The 12,329-nt window shown below is 40.2% G+C and overlaps 2 protein-coding genes across 6 annotated transcripts in view; one reads left to right on the forward strand and one right to left on the reverse strand.

The window, feature by feature from the left end:
* Dnmt3 (DNA methyltransferase 3) overlaps positions 1–12,329 on the reverse strand; it is a 25,932-nt gene that overhangs the window by 6,023 nt on the left and 7,580 nt on the right. Inside the window, exon 1 of one of the 2 annotated variants that reach the window (XM_046629171.2) lies at positions 2,541–2,727. The exons of the other annotated variant lie outside the window; for it this stretch is intronic. Within the exon in view, the coding sequence (XP_046485127.1) occupies positions 2,541–2,606 (66 nt within the window). The 5' untranslated portion in view covers positions 2,607–2,727. Of the gene's footprint in view, positions 1–2,540; positions 2,728–12,329 lie in introns of those variants that run through there. 2 annotated transcript variants of the gene reach the window in all.
* Tdg (Thymine DNA glycosylase) overlaps positions 1,732–12,329 on the forward strand; it is a 27,349-nt gene continuing 16,751 nt past the window's right edge. The window contains exons 1-2 of one of the 4 annotated variants that reach the window (XM_046629170.2): positions 1,732–1,750; positions 4,973–5,752. In XM_046629170.2, the coding sequence (XP_046485126.1) occupies positions 5,487–5,752 (266 nt within the window). In that variant the 5' untranslated portion in view covers positions 1,732–1,750; positions 4,973–5,486. Of the gene's footprint in view, positions 1,751–2,974; positions 4,588–4,803; positions 5,753–12,329 lie in introns of those variants that run through there. The other 3 variants (XM_069136671.1, XM_046629168.2, XM_046629169.2) reach the window with 3 other exon arrangements.

Raw genomic sequence — 12,329 nt, forward strand, 5'->3', positions numbered from 1 at the left:
TACAGATGCGGAACGGAAATTTTTTTTCCCCACAAATTATAATCAACGATATATATGGAAAATTTGGTGATTTTAAAGTGGTACCGTGTGTTTGAAACGCGAAGAAAAAAAGTAACAGAGAAGATAATTGACAACAGAACTGATCAATGAAATGAGAGGTGTGAAAAGAAGAAGAAAAAAAGAAAAAACGAGAAGAAAACGAATGGAGAAGAAGCCTTGAACTATAAGTAATAGGTTTGATGACCCGTAGGTCAGGTGGTTCACAAAGTTTCCTCGTAACAACTTTCGGCATAAATTGAAAGTTGTTGACAGAGTTTTGTCGAGGGAACGAGGCGCGGGGCAACCCTCAAGAGTAATTCTTGTGCCTCTGGTTAGTTCGAGCGCTGCTCTACTCCGATGCGGATTGTCTCGAGTGCAGGACTGTCTCTTCATCGATATATTTTTTTTCTTGATTTGTTGTTTGATTGTTTTTTTTTTTTTTTCTTATCATTCAAATTTCGAAGCTGCGCTAGGTCGTTAAAATTTTTTAAAAAAATAATATCTTCCATTTCCCACGCAACAGTAAAAAATCACATCAGCTACATGCATATAAATTATTCAGAAAAAAATAATGTGCAAAATATTTCGTGGAATGTTTCTGATACACGTTCAAGCTCTGTAATTATATCATCACCCTAGAGATTAGGTTATCAAAATCAGGAGAGGATATGAACATATTCCCGTATACGTTATACTCTTTCATCCGGAAATTAGTTCGCTTTATCAACATTCTACAACATCCTCTGTACGATGAAGTGATATAGAGTTCTCTGTTTCTATACAAGAAAAAAATACATTCATGTGCTATTATACCAGTATCCGCACGTAGGCAGATAAAATGCGTGTACATATATGTATGTATATATATTATACATGTGTACATATATTACACATGTGTACATCTCCATCCTCAGGCCCAGGATATCCAGACTTGATTCTTATGTACAAGATCCAGGAAAATCGGTGAACCGCAATTTTGTCGTCTGCCCGTGGTATCTCTCGACCTTCGTACGTAGTGCAATTGAACTCAGGAACAGCCTTAACGATTATTATGGGTCGTGTCATACTGAAAGACTTTATTTGCAAAATTTATAAAAAATCTTTTATTTCCATTCACATCATTCATATTATACCTAAACCTACTCATAGAATTATTTATAGAAATTGCGTAGCAGATGATGGCCATTGAATTGCATAAATTTCGTATCATTTCTTATACGTTTTGTCTTTTAATAGTTGTTAATTTAATGAACACAGTTTTAGCAATATTTTAGTAAGAATAAAAAAAGAAACAATAGCAAAGATTTTTTGTCTCGTTTTCTAATCATCCTGCATCTTTTCTTTCGCTCGGAAATTTCAAGTTTTTTTTTTCATATCTTGGTAACCAGCTGTCTCTGCGGCAAGTTCATTGATTCGTTGATTGACCCGTCGATTGGTTTCAGGCACCTTCATTCTTCCTCCCCATTCATTCGAATATCAAGTGTAGTAGTACAGGCATACTTAAACAGCGGTGGTTATTTATTGGTTGAAAATAAGAGATGTAAAACAACCGATCTCCGAGAGAGAAACGAAGGCTTCTTCCTCGTTCAGAAAGAGAGACAGAGATATAGATAAAACAGAGACCGATGATCTAGAAGAGAAGAGTGCAAATGAAGAAATACGGGTAAGAGCGAACCGTGCATATACGCATAGAAGTGCTCGGAAAATGAACGTAAGTAAGGTTCACACGCGGGTTCACAAATATTGGGTTGGATGGATGATGAGTGTGTAAGTGTGTGCGCGCGTGTTCACGAAGGAAAAGCGATGAGAGAGAGAGAGAGAGAGAGAGAGAGAGAGAGAGACACGAGAATGAGGGGCGGAGGAGGGGGGAGAAAAAGAGAGACAGAGCGTGGGCAGCGCGTGTACGTATACGTACAACAGAATAGAGAGGTACTAGATGCGACAGAGTGTAAGCCGCGCTGATGAGGAAGAGAGAAAAACGAGGGAGGAAACCGGCGCGAAAAGAGGAAGAGAAGAGCTCTCAGTACTTCCCACCCTATGCAAAGAAGCGGAGGCGGCTGGCAGCGGCGGCGGCGGCAGCAGTAGCAGCAGCAGCAAGCAGCAGGTTTGCGCGGCGCAGCGGTTTGTATGCACGTACACGTCGTAGCTGGCCGCGCGCAATGGCGCACACAGAGCCGAACGAACCGTTGGCAAACGCGAAACGGGGCTTGGGACGTCAGGGGTGGTAGGTGAGGGTCGGTGAGGGAAGGGCAGGAGGGGGGGGGGGGGGGGGGGACGGGTCTCCTAGTCTTTCTTGTATTCTATTGATTTTTCCCCGTGGAAGTTTTGACGACGGAGGGAAGGGGGTGTGAGAGAGAGAGAGAGAGACAGCGAGGAGGGGGGTGGGTGGGTTGAGTGGATGGGTGGGGAATGTTAGCGACCGCGGCTGCGACGATGGAACCGGCGGCGGGAACGTCGACGTCGACGACGATCACGACGACCACGACGACGAGGATACTCACCGGTTGTGCGCCGGGCAGGCCGCAGGCGACCGAGTTGAAGTAGTAGCGTGCACAACCGCTGCGCATAGGCTGGCTCTGGTTGTTGGCTCGCGATCGCGAAGCGAGGAGCCGAGCGGAGCTGAGCTGAGCCGAGCTGCCTCTGCCTGCCGGCGAACCGCGCTAGGAGGAAACGGTTTGCGCTTTACGGCCAGCCAGCGAGCCAGCGAGCCAGCCGCGGCAGGGAGGATCGTACAGGAGAACCTCTCTCTATGTTGGGAGGTCTCTCTCTCTTTCTCTCTCTCTCTCTCTCTCTCTCTCTCTCTCTCTCTCTCTCTCTCGCTCGCTCGCTCGTAGCGGCTGCGCGCGCAGCGACGCGCACACACTCAGAGGCCGTGAACCTACACGACGACGCTGCGCTCCCGACGCGACCGTAAAGCTAGCTGCTACACGATCCTCTCCGCCGCCTCCTCCTCCACCACCACCACACCATCGCCGCCGCCATCACCGTCACACCAGTCACCGACCGACACAAACGCACACCGCGCCAGCACCGTCCTCAGTAAGAGAGAAGGTCTCTGTGAACACCAGCGACGGGGCAGGCACAGCGCACATTTGCACTCGTGGTAAAAGCGAACATGGTTGCCAAGAACAAGTTTAACCCGTGTATTATTATATAGTTATAAATTAAATATACCTCGCTACGCGGTGTGTTAAATACTACGCTGGATATCATTGTTGGTTGTTATTGTTGTTGTTGTTGTTGTTATTATTGTTGTTAATTCATTTTACTTTCTTTATTAAATACCGTATTTCAATTATTCTTCTACGCAAGTTTAATTACACAAGTCACGACCGACGGTTCGCGCGAGATGGGGAAAAGTGATGTTGTTCATGTGACAAAATAATTGTTTCCATTGTTTTTTTTTTCATTTAAATTTTTTTTCGTTTTCTTTTTTTTTTCCTGTTCTCGGTTATCTTAAAATTTTTATTTCGTTTTTTTTTCTTTTTTCTTTATCTCCAACAACACCTTACACAAACGGTGTACACCGTCATTGACTTACCGAAAATTATTTATATAAGATAATACCGTGCGGATTTCGCTATTACTTCTCGGGTGCTCACTTCGAGTTGTTCGGGGTTTGGATTATGTAGAGGATTCACCGTTCTATATATACAAAATTCGTATATATACGTATACATATTCGTGTCGGTGTTTTTCTCTCCGTGTGCGTACGTATATATTGTGTACATATACATTACCACGTACACTCATTGTATGTGTGTATGGACGTTGGAGGGTATGAGCTCTGCTGCTGGTGCTGAACATGTACAGAGGAAAGAAGGTGGTGTTGTACTCGTTCTATAACTATAGTTTGTGTAAGACGTTAGTGGTGGTGTTCGTGTTGGTTGTGGTGCTGCTGGTGCGGAACACGGTCTCGCAGATCTTGTAGGCGTTGTGACGAGGTTATCTTGTCCAGTTACCTCGGTAGAAGAAAACTTCTTGAGATCCCCCTCGTCGTTTTCGAATAACAAGATACATCGCCGCGGTACCAAGAAGTTTGAGGTATTACACGTATACATACCTCATAGAGTTGCACATTGCCAGCTCTTGAGAAGGACGCGCTTTTTCTTCCACGGTAGAACGAGAAAAAATATTAAAAAAAAAAGAAACGAAAAACACGAAGTATATATCTATATATATATATATATGTATATATATATATAAGGAAAAAGAACAGAAAGGCAGAGAGTATACATCTACCGAGCGCTTACGTTTCTCCGAGGAATAAGAAGCAAAGGAACAAAGAAAGAAGCGGCGAGATAAAAAAAAAAATATCGAAAAAAACGAAAAAGTAGGAGAAAAAAAAAATCACACACGCGCACGCAAAACCTGTATGCACGAGGAAACTACATTCACACAAGCTCACACGTTGACCATCTACGAGTTCGCCGCAGCGTTATTGTGTGCATACAGTTCGTGATAAGAAAGGTTTATAACAACGTTTATGGCTGGTATGCGTCTGCCTGTGTGTGCGTACGGAAACTTTGTTGCGCGCAAAAATAGGAGGTATATCTTCTGTGACTACTGTCTTTAGTCTACCTAGCGATAAGCTGCGGTGCAACAAACATACCTATACAGTGAGAGAGAGAGAGAGAGAGAGAGAGAGAGAGAGAGAGAGAGAGAGAGAGAGAGAGAGAGAGGGAGAGAGTGAGAGAGCGAGTGAGTTTGGTTGCGTTAAAACAAAATCTACAAAAGTTATTACTCCTCACTGATATCTGGAAGTTCTTTACGGAGCTCGTGCGCTGCACAATACAACAGCTGAACCTTGAGTGGTGTGAAAATATAACCGTAGTAGGTAGAGGTACTCTGCTGCACGGTGGTGCCGAGGATTGGGTAACACTTGATATTCACATCGAGTTTAATTCTCAGTGTGTTTCTCTGTTTCGTCAAGTTTATATACTTAGGAAGGGAGACAGGGATTAATAAATGTTAAACGGTATTACATATACAACAATAAACTGTGTCAGTTTTTAAAGGAGGTTGGAAGTTAATTTCCATTAAAACGTAACTTGTACGATTAATGTAATAGGTAATATTGATAAATAAGTGGTGGAATATAAATCGGTGTTTCGTGGATGTCAAGAGTACCATATTTCGAAGAATCGAGAATAAACGGGTAAATTGTAACGAAAGAAAAAATAAAAGATATAACGTAAAAATAAAAAAATAAGTGAAGCAGTGTCGGGAGATCTGTTCAATCATGAATATAATAAAACTCTAGCCTTTTGGGGCGATAAATCCAAAACCCTGGAACAAATACCCCCGTATAGGAATAAATTAGAGGGGTATTGATGTGGTCTCTTTTCGAATTAACAAGTGACCGCCAGTGAGTGGTCGAAGACCACGAAAAAGTGGTATAGATAAAGGAGAGGAGAAGATATAGAGTGATAAAGAAGGAAGGAAAAATGCAGGTTGCAACACTCTTCCGGGAAAGTGCTACCCTTTTGGGAGCATCGAGTTTAGATCCACCCCAACAGACTCATCACCAACCCATGCAACAACAACACCAACATCAGCAGGTCCAACAGCAGCAGCAGCAGCAACAACAACAACAACAACAACAACAACAACAACAACAACAACAACAACAACAACAACAGCAGCAGCAGCAACACCAGCATGCCGACTTACACCTTGGACATAATCATCACATGCAACACCATTACAAAATGTAAGTTTATCTTATTGTTAAACGGTATTACTTCATTGTTATCGTCGTCGTTGTAGTCTCCATTTTTGTTGGACAATCGACTAATCATCATTATCGATAGAAAGTACAACAGTACGCATCGTCGTTATCCGACGGCGTTGCGAAGCGCGGTATTTTATTTTATTTTATTTTATCTTTCGCTTTGCGCAACAAAGAGAAAGGGGCGATAAAGTATTTTTCGCCGAAATAAAAAAAGAAAGAAAAATTGAGAATCCTCGATTTTCGAAAGTCGGTTAAATTTCCTGGAAGAAAACCATTTTTCTCATAATTCCCACCACGGGTTTCGGTTCGTTTGAAATATTTATCGCATTTCTAGTTATCGTCATATAAAATATGTGCGGTACGTGCGTAATGGGAAAAATTTACGCGCTTGCGTGCCTCTCGCACACTATGTAAACTTCACCTGTTTTTTCCTTCGCTTCGCATGAATCACATTTTTTTTCACCGAGGTCAAGAACTCTGACCCGATGAATATGTTGATTTATGTTAGATCGGCGACAGGTGAAAAGTTTCGAGTCGTCGATTTCAATATCGCATAGCTATTGTGTAAGAGTTGGTCGTACAAGAAGAAAACGTCATTATTTTCTTTGTTTTTTTTTTTTTTTTATGCTTTCCAATATTTCCAAACTTAAATCTAATCAATATTTGTTAATTTTTTATCAATTATTTCCTATATATAACATTGACCGTTAAAACCTAACGTTGATTCGTGCGAACAAACGTTGACGACACTCGATTTCCCGACATGCAGTTTTTCTGCAACACTGTTATACAGGTATATCGAAATTAACAATCGCGACATGAGGTCCGTTGAATTTCAAGCGTACACGTATGTAACACACATTATACACGTACACCAGCCATTTCCCTTACACGTTAAATGCAGACAATGATATAAGGTAATCGATGACAAAACATGACCTTCCTTCCGCCAACTTTACGCGCGGATAGGTGTAGGTATAAAAGAAAGGAAGGAAAAATAAAACTGAAATTAACCAGAAAAAAAGGAAGTTGGCAAACTTTTTTCTTGCATCATTAACAGAGACAAAAGTAGGAAGTAAAAGTTTGAAACTCGCGCCAAAACTTGGGATCGTATGTATATATATATATATACGCACGTATACGAATGAGAAATGAGGCTCCGACCTTGGATCAACTTTTTCTGGGTGAAAGGGTACGATTCAGTTTACCCGGAGCGAAACTTTTTCGGTACTATATACATACGTGCGGGTTTTTGTTACACCGTTAATCTTATCGATGTTAAAGTTCGATCTTAATAGTTACTTCTTTCAGTTTTCCTTGTACAAGCTTATTTCCCAACTTTGTATTTAAATTTTTTTTGTTAATCGAAATTTTTGTTTGTAACAGTAAAGGTTATCGTACCGATTATATATCTATATATATATATATTACATACTTGTAATTAATTCTGCAATATTTATTCTCGCGGTACGTTCATAATATTTATATAACACGCTTGAACTTTGGTAGTGATTTGAGAATGTATTAACTGACTATATAGCCCACCGTATACATTCCACGCAGAAATGTGTGTACGATAAATTCCAGGAAACGATAAGTAACACGTGATAAGCAGTCCATATTTAGGGCACGAACAAGAGTCGGCAAACTGTCAGACAGAGTTTGACAATGTCGTTGAAACACACTCAGTCATGTTAGGTTCAGGGTGAGGAAGCGCGGACGAAGTCATGTTTCTCTGCTACTGTAATTTTTCCAATTTACAATTCAACAACAAAGATCATTTCGGCGTTGAATACGCGAAGAGTATTCAGGGCCGAGTAAAACGATACGTCACAACGTATTTTTCGACACACCCGATCGTAAGATATTGCGGTTTAAAGTCAGACGGCGCAGCGCTAATTGCTGCGCATTCTTGAGCGCACGACGGATATCCACCGTTGCACTTTAGGACTCTTGAAACGAAATGACGTGTTCATGGGTATCGTTGAAATCAGGTCGACGTCCTCTTTACGATTTTTCGAATTCAGTAGCCGCAACTAAAGGTTGAATTTTCGTACTTCTTATGTAACGCTTATTAAAAGGAGGGAAAAATCTGAGATTTAAGCTGATTGCTGGAAGGGCGATAAAAAGCCTAAGGATACTCGTGGATAATATGTCAATGCTCGCGTTAAATCGAAACAAAATTCAAAACAGAATAAAAAAATATGCAAAAAAAAAAAATAAAAAAAAAAAGAACATCGGGCAAGACGATGCCACAGGTCGGGGTTCTGGATTCTGAGTTTACAGTTTGTTAGTAGTTGGATGAAAACTCGGTCAAAGTCTTGACGCCGCCGTCGCGAAGCTACTACCTCCTACAACTCTCTGGGATTCACTGCTTGCTACTGCTGCAGGGTCGCCTGGCTGAATGCCTCCTATGAGTTGGCTGGCTCGGGGAGTAAAAGATATCTCGTAATTCTCCCCCGCAAACTTTCATCCTTCTCCTCTTCCTCCAAGAGCTCCCTATCTTAAATGGCATTATCAAAGGGGAATCGCTTGCGTAGAAAATATACTTTGTATAAGAGTGAGAAAAAAACAGCGAGAGAGTGACGGAGAGTAGCAGGAATGAGCGGACGAAGCGGAGCGTTAAAATAATCGGGGAATCCCCGTGCGTGAAACAATTTAAAAGTGATATTGAACTATAAAAAGGACTATGGACAAATATACCATGTGTTGCTTGAATTGTATACACCGTTAAAATCGTTTATTTGTAATTGTTATGCTGATAACTTTCCGGGTGTAATTATTACACGTACATTTCAATCAATTAGTTAATTAATACGGTGAATCGATTTGCCATATCAATTGTAAAGGAGGGATAGATATTAATTTCATTGCAGTTGACGCAGTTTTTTCATTCGAATGAAATTGACGATAAATTGGTCCCAATAGGGAGAAAACAAAGAAAAGGACTGATAAGAATGATGGTAATAATTTAAAAAAGAAAAACGTTTCAAGAGACCCGAGGTTTTTTTCTTCGCATCTCGAAAGCTCTGCTTCACACTTGAGAGAAAAGCAAAGAGAGAGAGAGAGAGAGAGAGAGGAAAGAGATGGGAAAAGTTTTGGTATTATCTAAACATGTAAGAAAATAAAGGAGTCAACGATTCGTACCGCGTTAAATATAGCCGTTGCAGAATGGGATGAAAAACAAGTATAATTCGACGTTGAAAAGTTTCCTGCCGACTGGGAGGTTGGGGAAGAGAAAAGTTATGACGATAAAAAGAAGAAGGAAAAAAAAAACAACACAACAAATTTGACAAACAAATAAGTAAAAATGAAGAGCCGCGGAGAGCGAGGGGGAGAAAAGAAACGAACCAATAAACAAGGATACTTGCAGACGTGCCCCGGGAGATGAGATCCAAGTTATGTTAGGTTCAGGTTCGACTCCAGGTTTTTCGTTTCGTTTCCTTTCGCCAAGTTGGGTAAGGTTAAGGTTTGAAAGAGCCAAGATTGATTCACATCATAAAATCTGATTGCCTTCCTCGCGAAGAAAGTATCCACATTCATCCACCGTTTTTCTTCCACCCTTTACTCTCTCTCTCTTTCTTTCTTGCTCTCTTACTTTCCGAAGCTGGTCCGTGAAATTCCCTCACGTTTTTCGTTCGTCGAAAATTCCCCCCCCCCCCCCCCCCCCCGCCCTCATTCGCAACTTCTCCCCGTTCATTCACGAGTGCATACATTTGTTTATTATTTATTTATTCTTTCCGACACAACTTGTTGAGAGTAAATTATATAATCATATTTTTGCTGTAGTTAAAATATCGATTCGAAGATTATTCATCATCGAATGTAAGCTTTGTTGTATTATAAACCTAATTTACATCCAAAAACTCGGTTAGGATGTTGAGAAGTATAAAAACTTGTACTCTTTCTGCGTATTGCAGGTTGATTTACAGTTTATTGACATAAACATCCTTATACGCGTTGACAGGGTGCGTAAAAAGAGGATTCTGTACTAAATCCCACGTTAAATTCAGCAACCCCCGATCTTCACAGCTGTGCACCTTTTCCCCTTCTCCTAATATTCTTCTTTTTTTTTTTTTTTGTTTTTGTCAACACTCGCCGAGCGTGGAACTTTTGTTCGATTATTTTCACGAATAACATTTGTTTCTTTTGAAATATATCAGCCGTGAAAGATTTAAGTGACAAGAAGCAGCAGAAACGGTGAGGAGAGGCTGGCAAAGTATCAACAGCCTGTTGCTAGTTATATTGATACAGTTTTGATCGCCAATTTCTTTTTTTCGATTGATTCATTCATTCCTTCTTTATTTTCTTTCTTACGTTAGTTTTCTTTTTCTTCTTATTCTACCGCAAACGCTCTGTGAGTGGGAAACTGTGATAATACTTTAACGCCGTATATTCATCGATCTTCTTTTTTTCTTCTTCTCTGTATTAAAATGCGACTCGTAATATCCACGAACACCACCTACACAAAGATGCATCAGCTCGATTATTCGTCAATGTTACAATTCCCTACAATTTTTGTTCATCAAAACTTGAACGAGATTCAAAATTTTATTCCTTTCTACCACGCGATAGTTTCACGAACGCATTAGCCCAAATTTTTCCCCGGGAAATTCAAAAACACTATGCTACGGGATAAAGAGCTAGGATAGTTTCGTTTTGGCCTATACCCTAGCTAGCCCTGTGGTTTTTCCTTTATCGACATTTTCACTGTTTAGCAACGCGTGTGTATAACACTGTATACCTATCCATATACATTACCGTGCATATATGCACACGTACACATGTATGTGGGCATCGCACCACCTAACTCGTTCGTGTCTGTCTCTCATGCGGACGAGGGAGGCTCGGAGGGGTTTTGTTTGTATGCGCGAACATGAATTCATATACATACGCACTTGCACGTAAACGCCAATACATGTTTATCTATATACACATATACACGTATGTATTCTACAGTATATCTACATTATATATATCGTAATATATATTGGCGCGCGTGCGACTTGGGTGTATGTATACAGTGTATTATATAGTGTACACATACATACGTGCACGCACACGCACACGCACACACACATATACATATAAATATATACATATATAAATGTTGTTCCCTGTGTGCGAAGAGTTTTCTGGGGGTCTCCCTTAGCAACAAGCAGCCCCTGCTGGATTAACTGATGGCTACAAGCCCCCATGGCGTAAAAAAAATACACGTGCAAGAAAAGGGATGAAACTGTGAATTTGAAAGAAACGTTAATTTTTTGCTTTAGTTTGTCCATTATTGTTGTTGTTGTTGTTATTATTATTATTATTATTATTATTTTTCGTAATTTGTTCACGCTTTGCGTTTAAAAAAATTATCTTCCCATCGTATTATATTATACGTCTTACGTTACTTCTGTTAGTTCGTAACAGATTCGCGATATCGTATTTTTTATTCGTTGTTACGATTCTCTCTGTAGATATTCAAGTAATTTTTTCTTTCGATATATATTCTTTGTTCTATTAAATGTTTATAAGTTAAAATGACTTTACTGATGAATCGATGAAAGTAATAGTTGTTAAAATTTTGGCAAAAGTAGCTGCGAATGTTTTCAAATTCTTTATACATACTACGATCGTGTATATAAAGTAAAAAGATGAATGAATGAATGAAAATTTTGAAGAATAATGATATCACACGTGTTGAAAAACATAGAGAATAGAGAATTAATTTGAAGATGAGTTATGATACTTTTATGAAAAGTTCATCGTAACTTGTGGAAACTTATTTTTTCGCTGCGGAACCGCAGATTATAATCAATTATAATGAAATGAAAGTGGTGGAATAAAAAGGTGACTGTGAAATTTAACCCTTGTTTCACACCCTGGGGTACAAAGAAACTCCACGCCTTTTCTTCATTAATTTAAAGTACCTAAATCTAGAAACATCGGTTCTGTGGCGCCATCCGGCATTTTGATATTTTGTTATTCAACCTATACAGTTTCAAAAAAGTACCCTTTTAAGATCTTCCAAAAAAAAAGTCAATTGAAAATATTTAATAGTTGATGTTTCATAACGATTTATGTCATTGGGGTACAAACGACCCCAGTGTGTCAAGTAGGTGATTCTACAGAATTGCATCAAACAAGAGGAGTTAAATTTTGTCGCTACACCACCCACGTGTGTTCTACACCTTGAAAATAGAGTGGAGTGGATAAAAAAATAAAAGAGAGTCGTAGCGCATTGTATAATTTATAATTTTTTCCGAGTTGTTTTAATCGGAAATTGTTTATCACACGCTGTTTCGTACCCATCGCTACCTCCTCACACTGTAGCCTCCACCTCCGCCTCCACCTCTTCTTCCCCCTTTTCCATCTCTTCCTCCAATTCCCCCGTCACCCCCCAGCCCATTCATCCCATGCAACCAGCTCCCCGCCAGTCGTTTCAACCAAGTACGCAGACACAAACACCGCGCTAAGCATAATACATGTACGCCACATCCATACACGTACGTACCACGATCCGACGTATATACCTAGGGTACGTAGATACAGGGAGAGCCATATACAC

This window comes from Neodiprion pinetum, chromosome 5 (assembly GCF_021155775.2).
Source record: "Neodiprion pinetum isolate iyNeoPine1 chromosome 5, iyNeoPine1.2, whole genome shotgun sequence".
Lineage (NCBI taxonomy): Eukaryota > Metazoa > Arthropoda > Insecta > Hymenoptera > Diprionidae > Neodiprion > Neodiprion pinetum.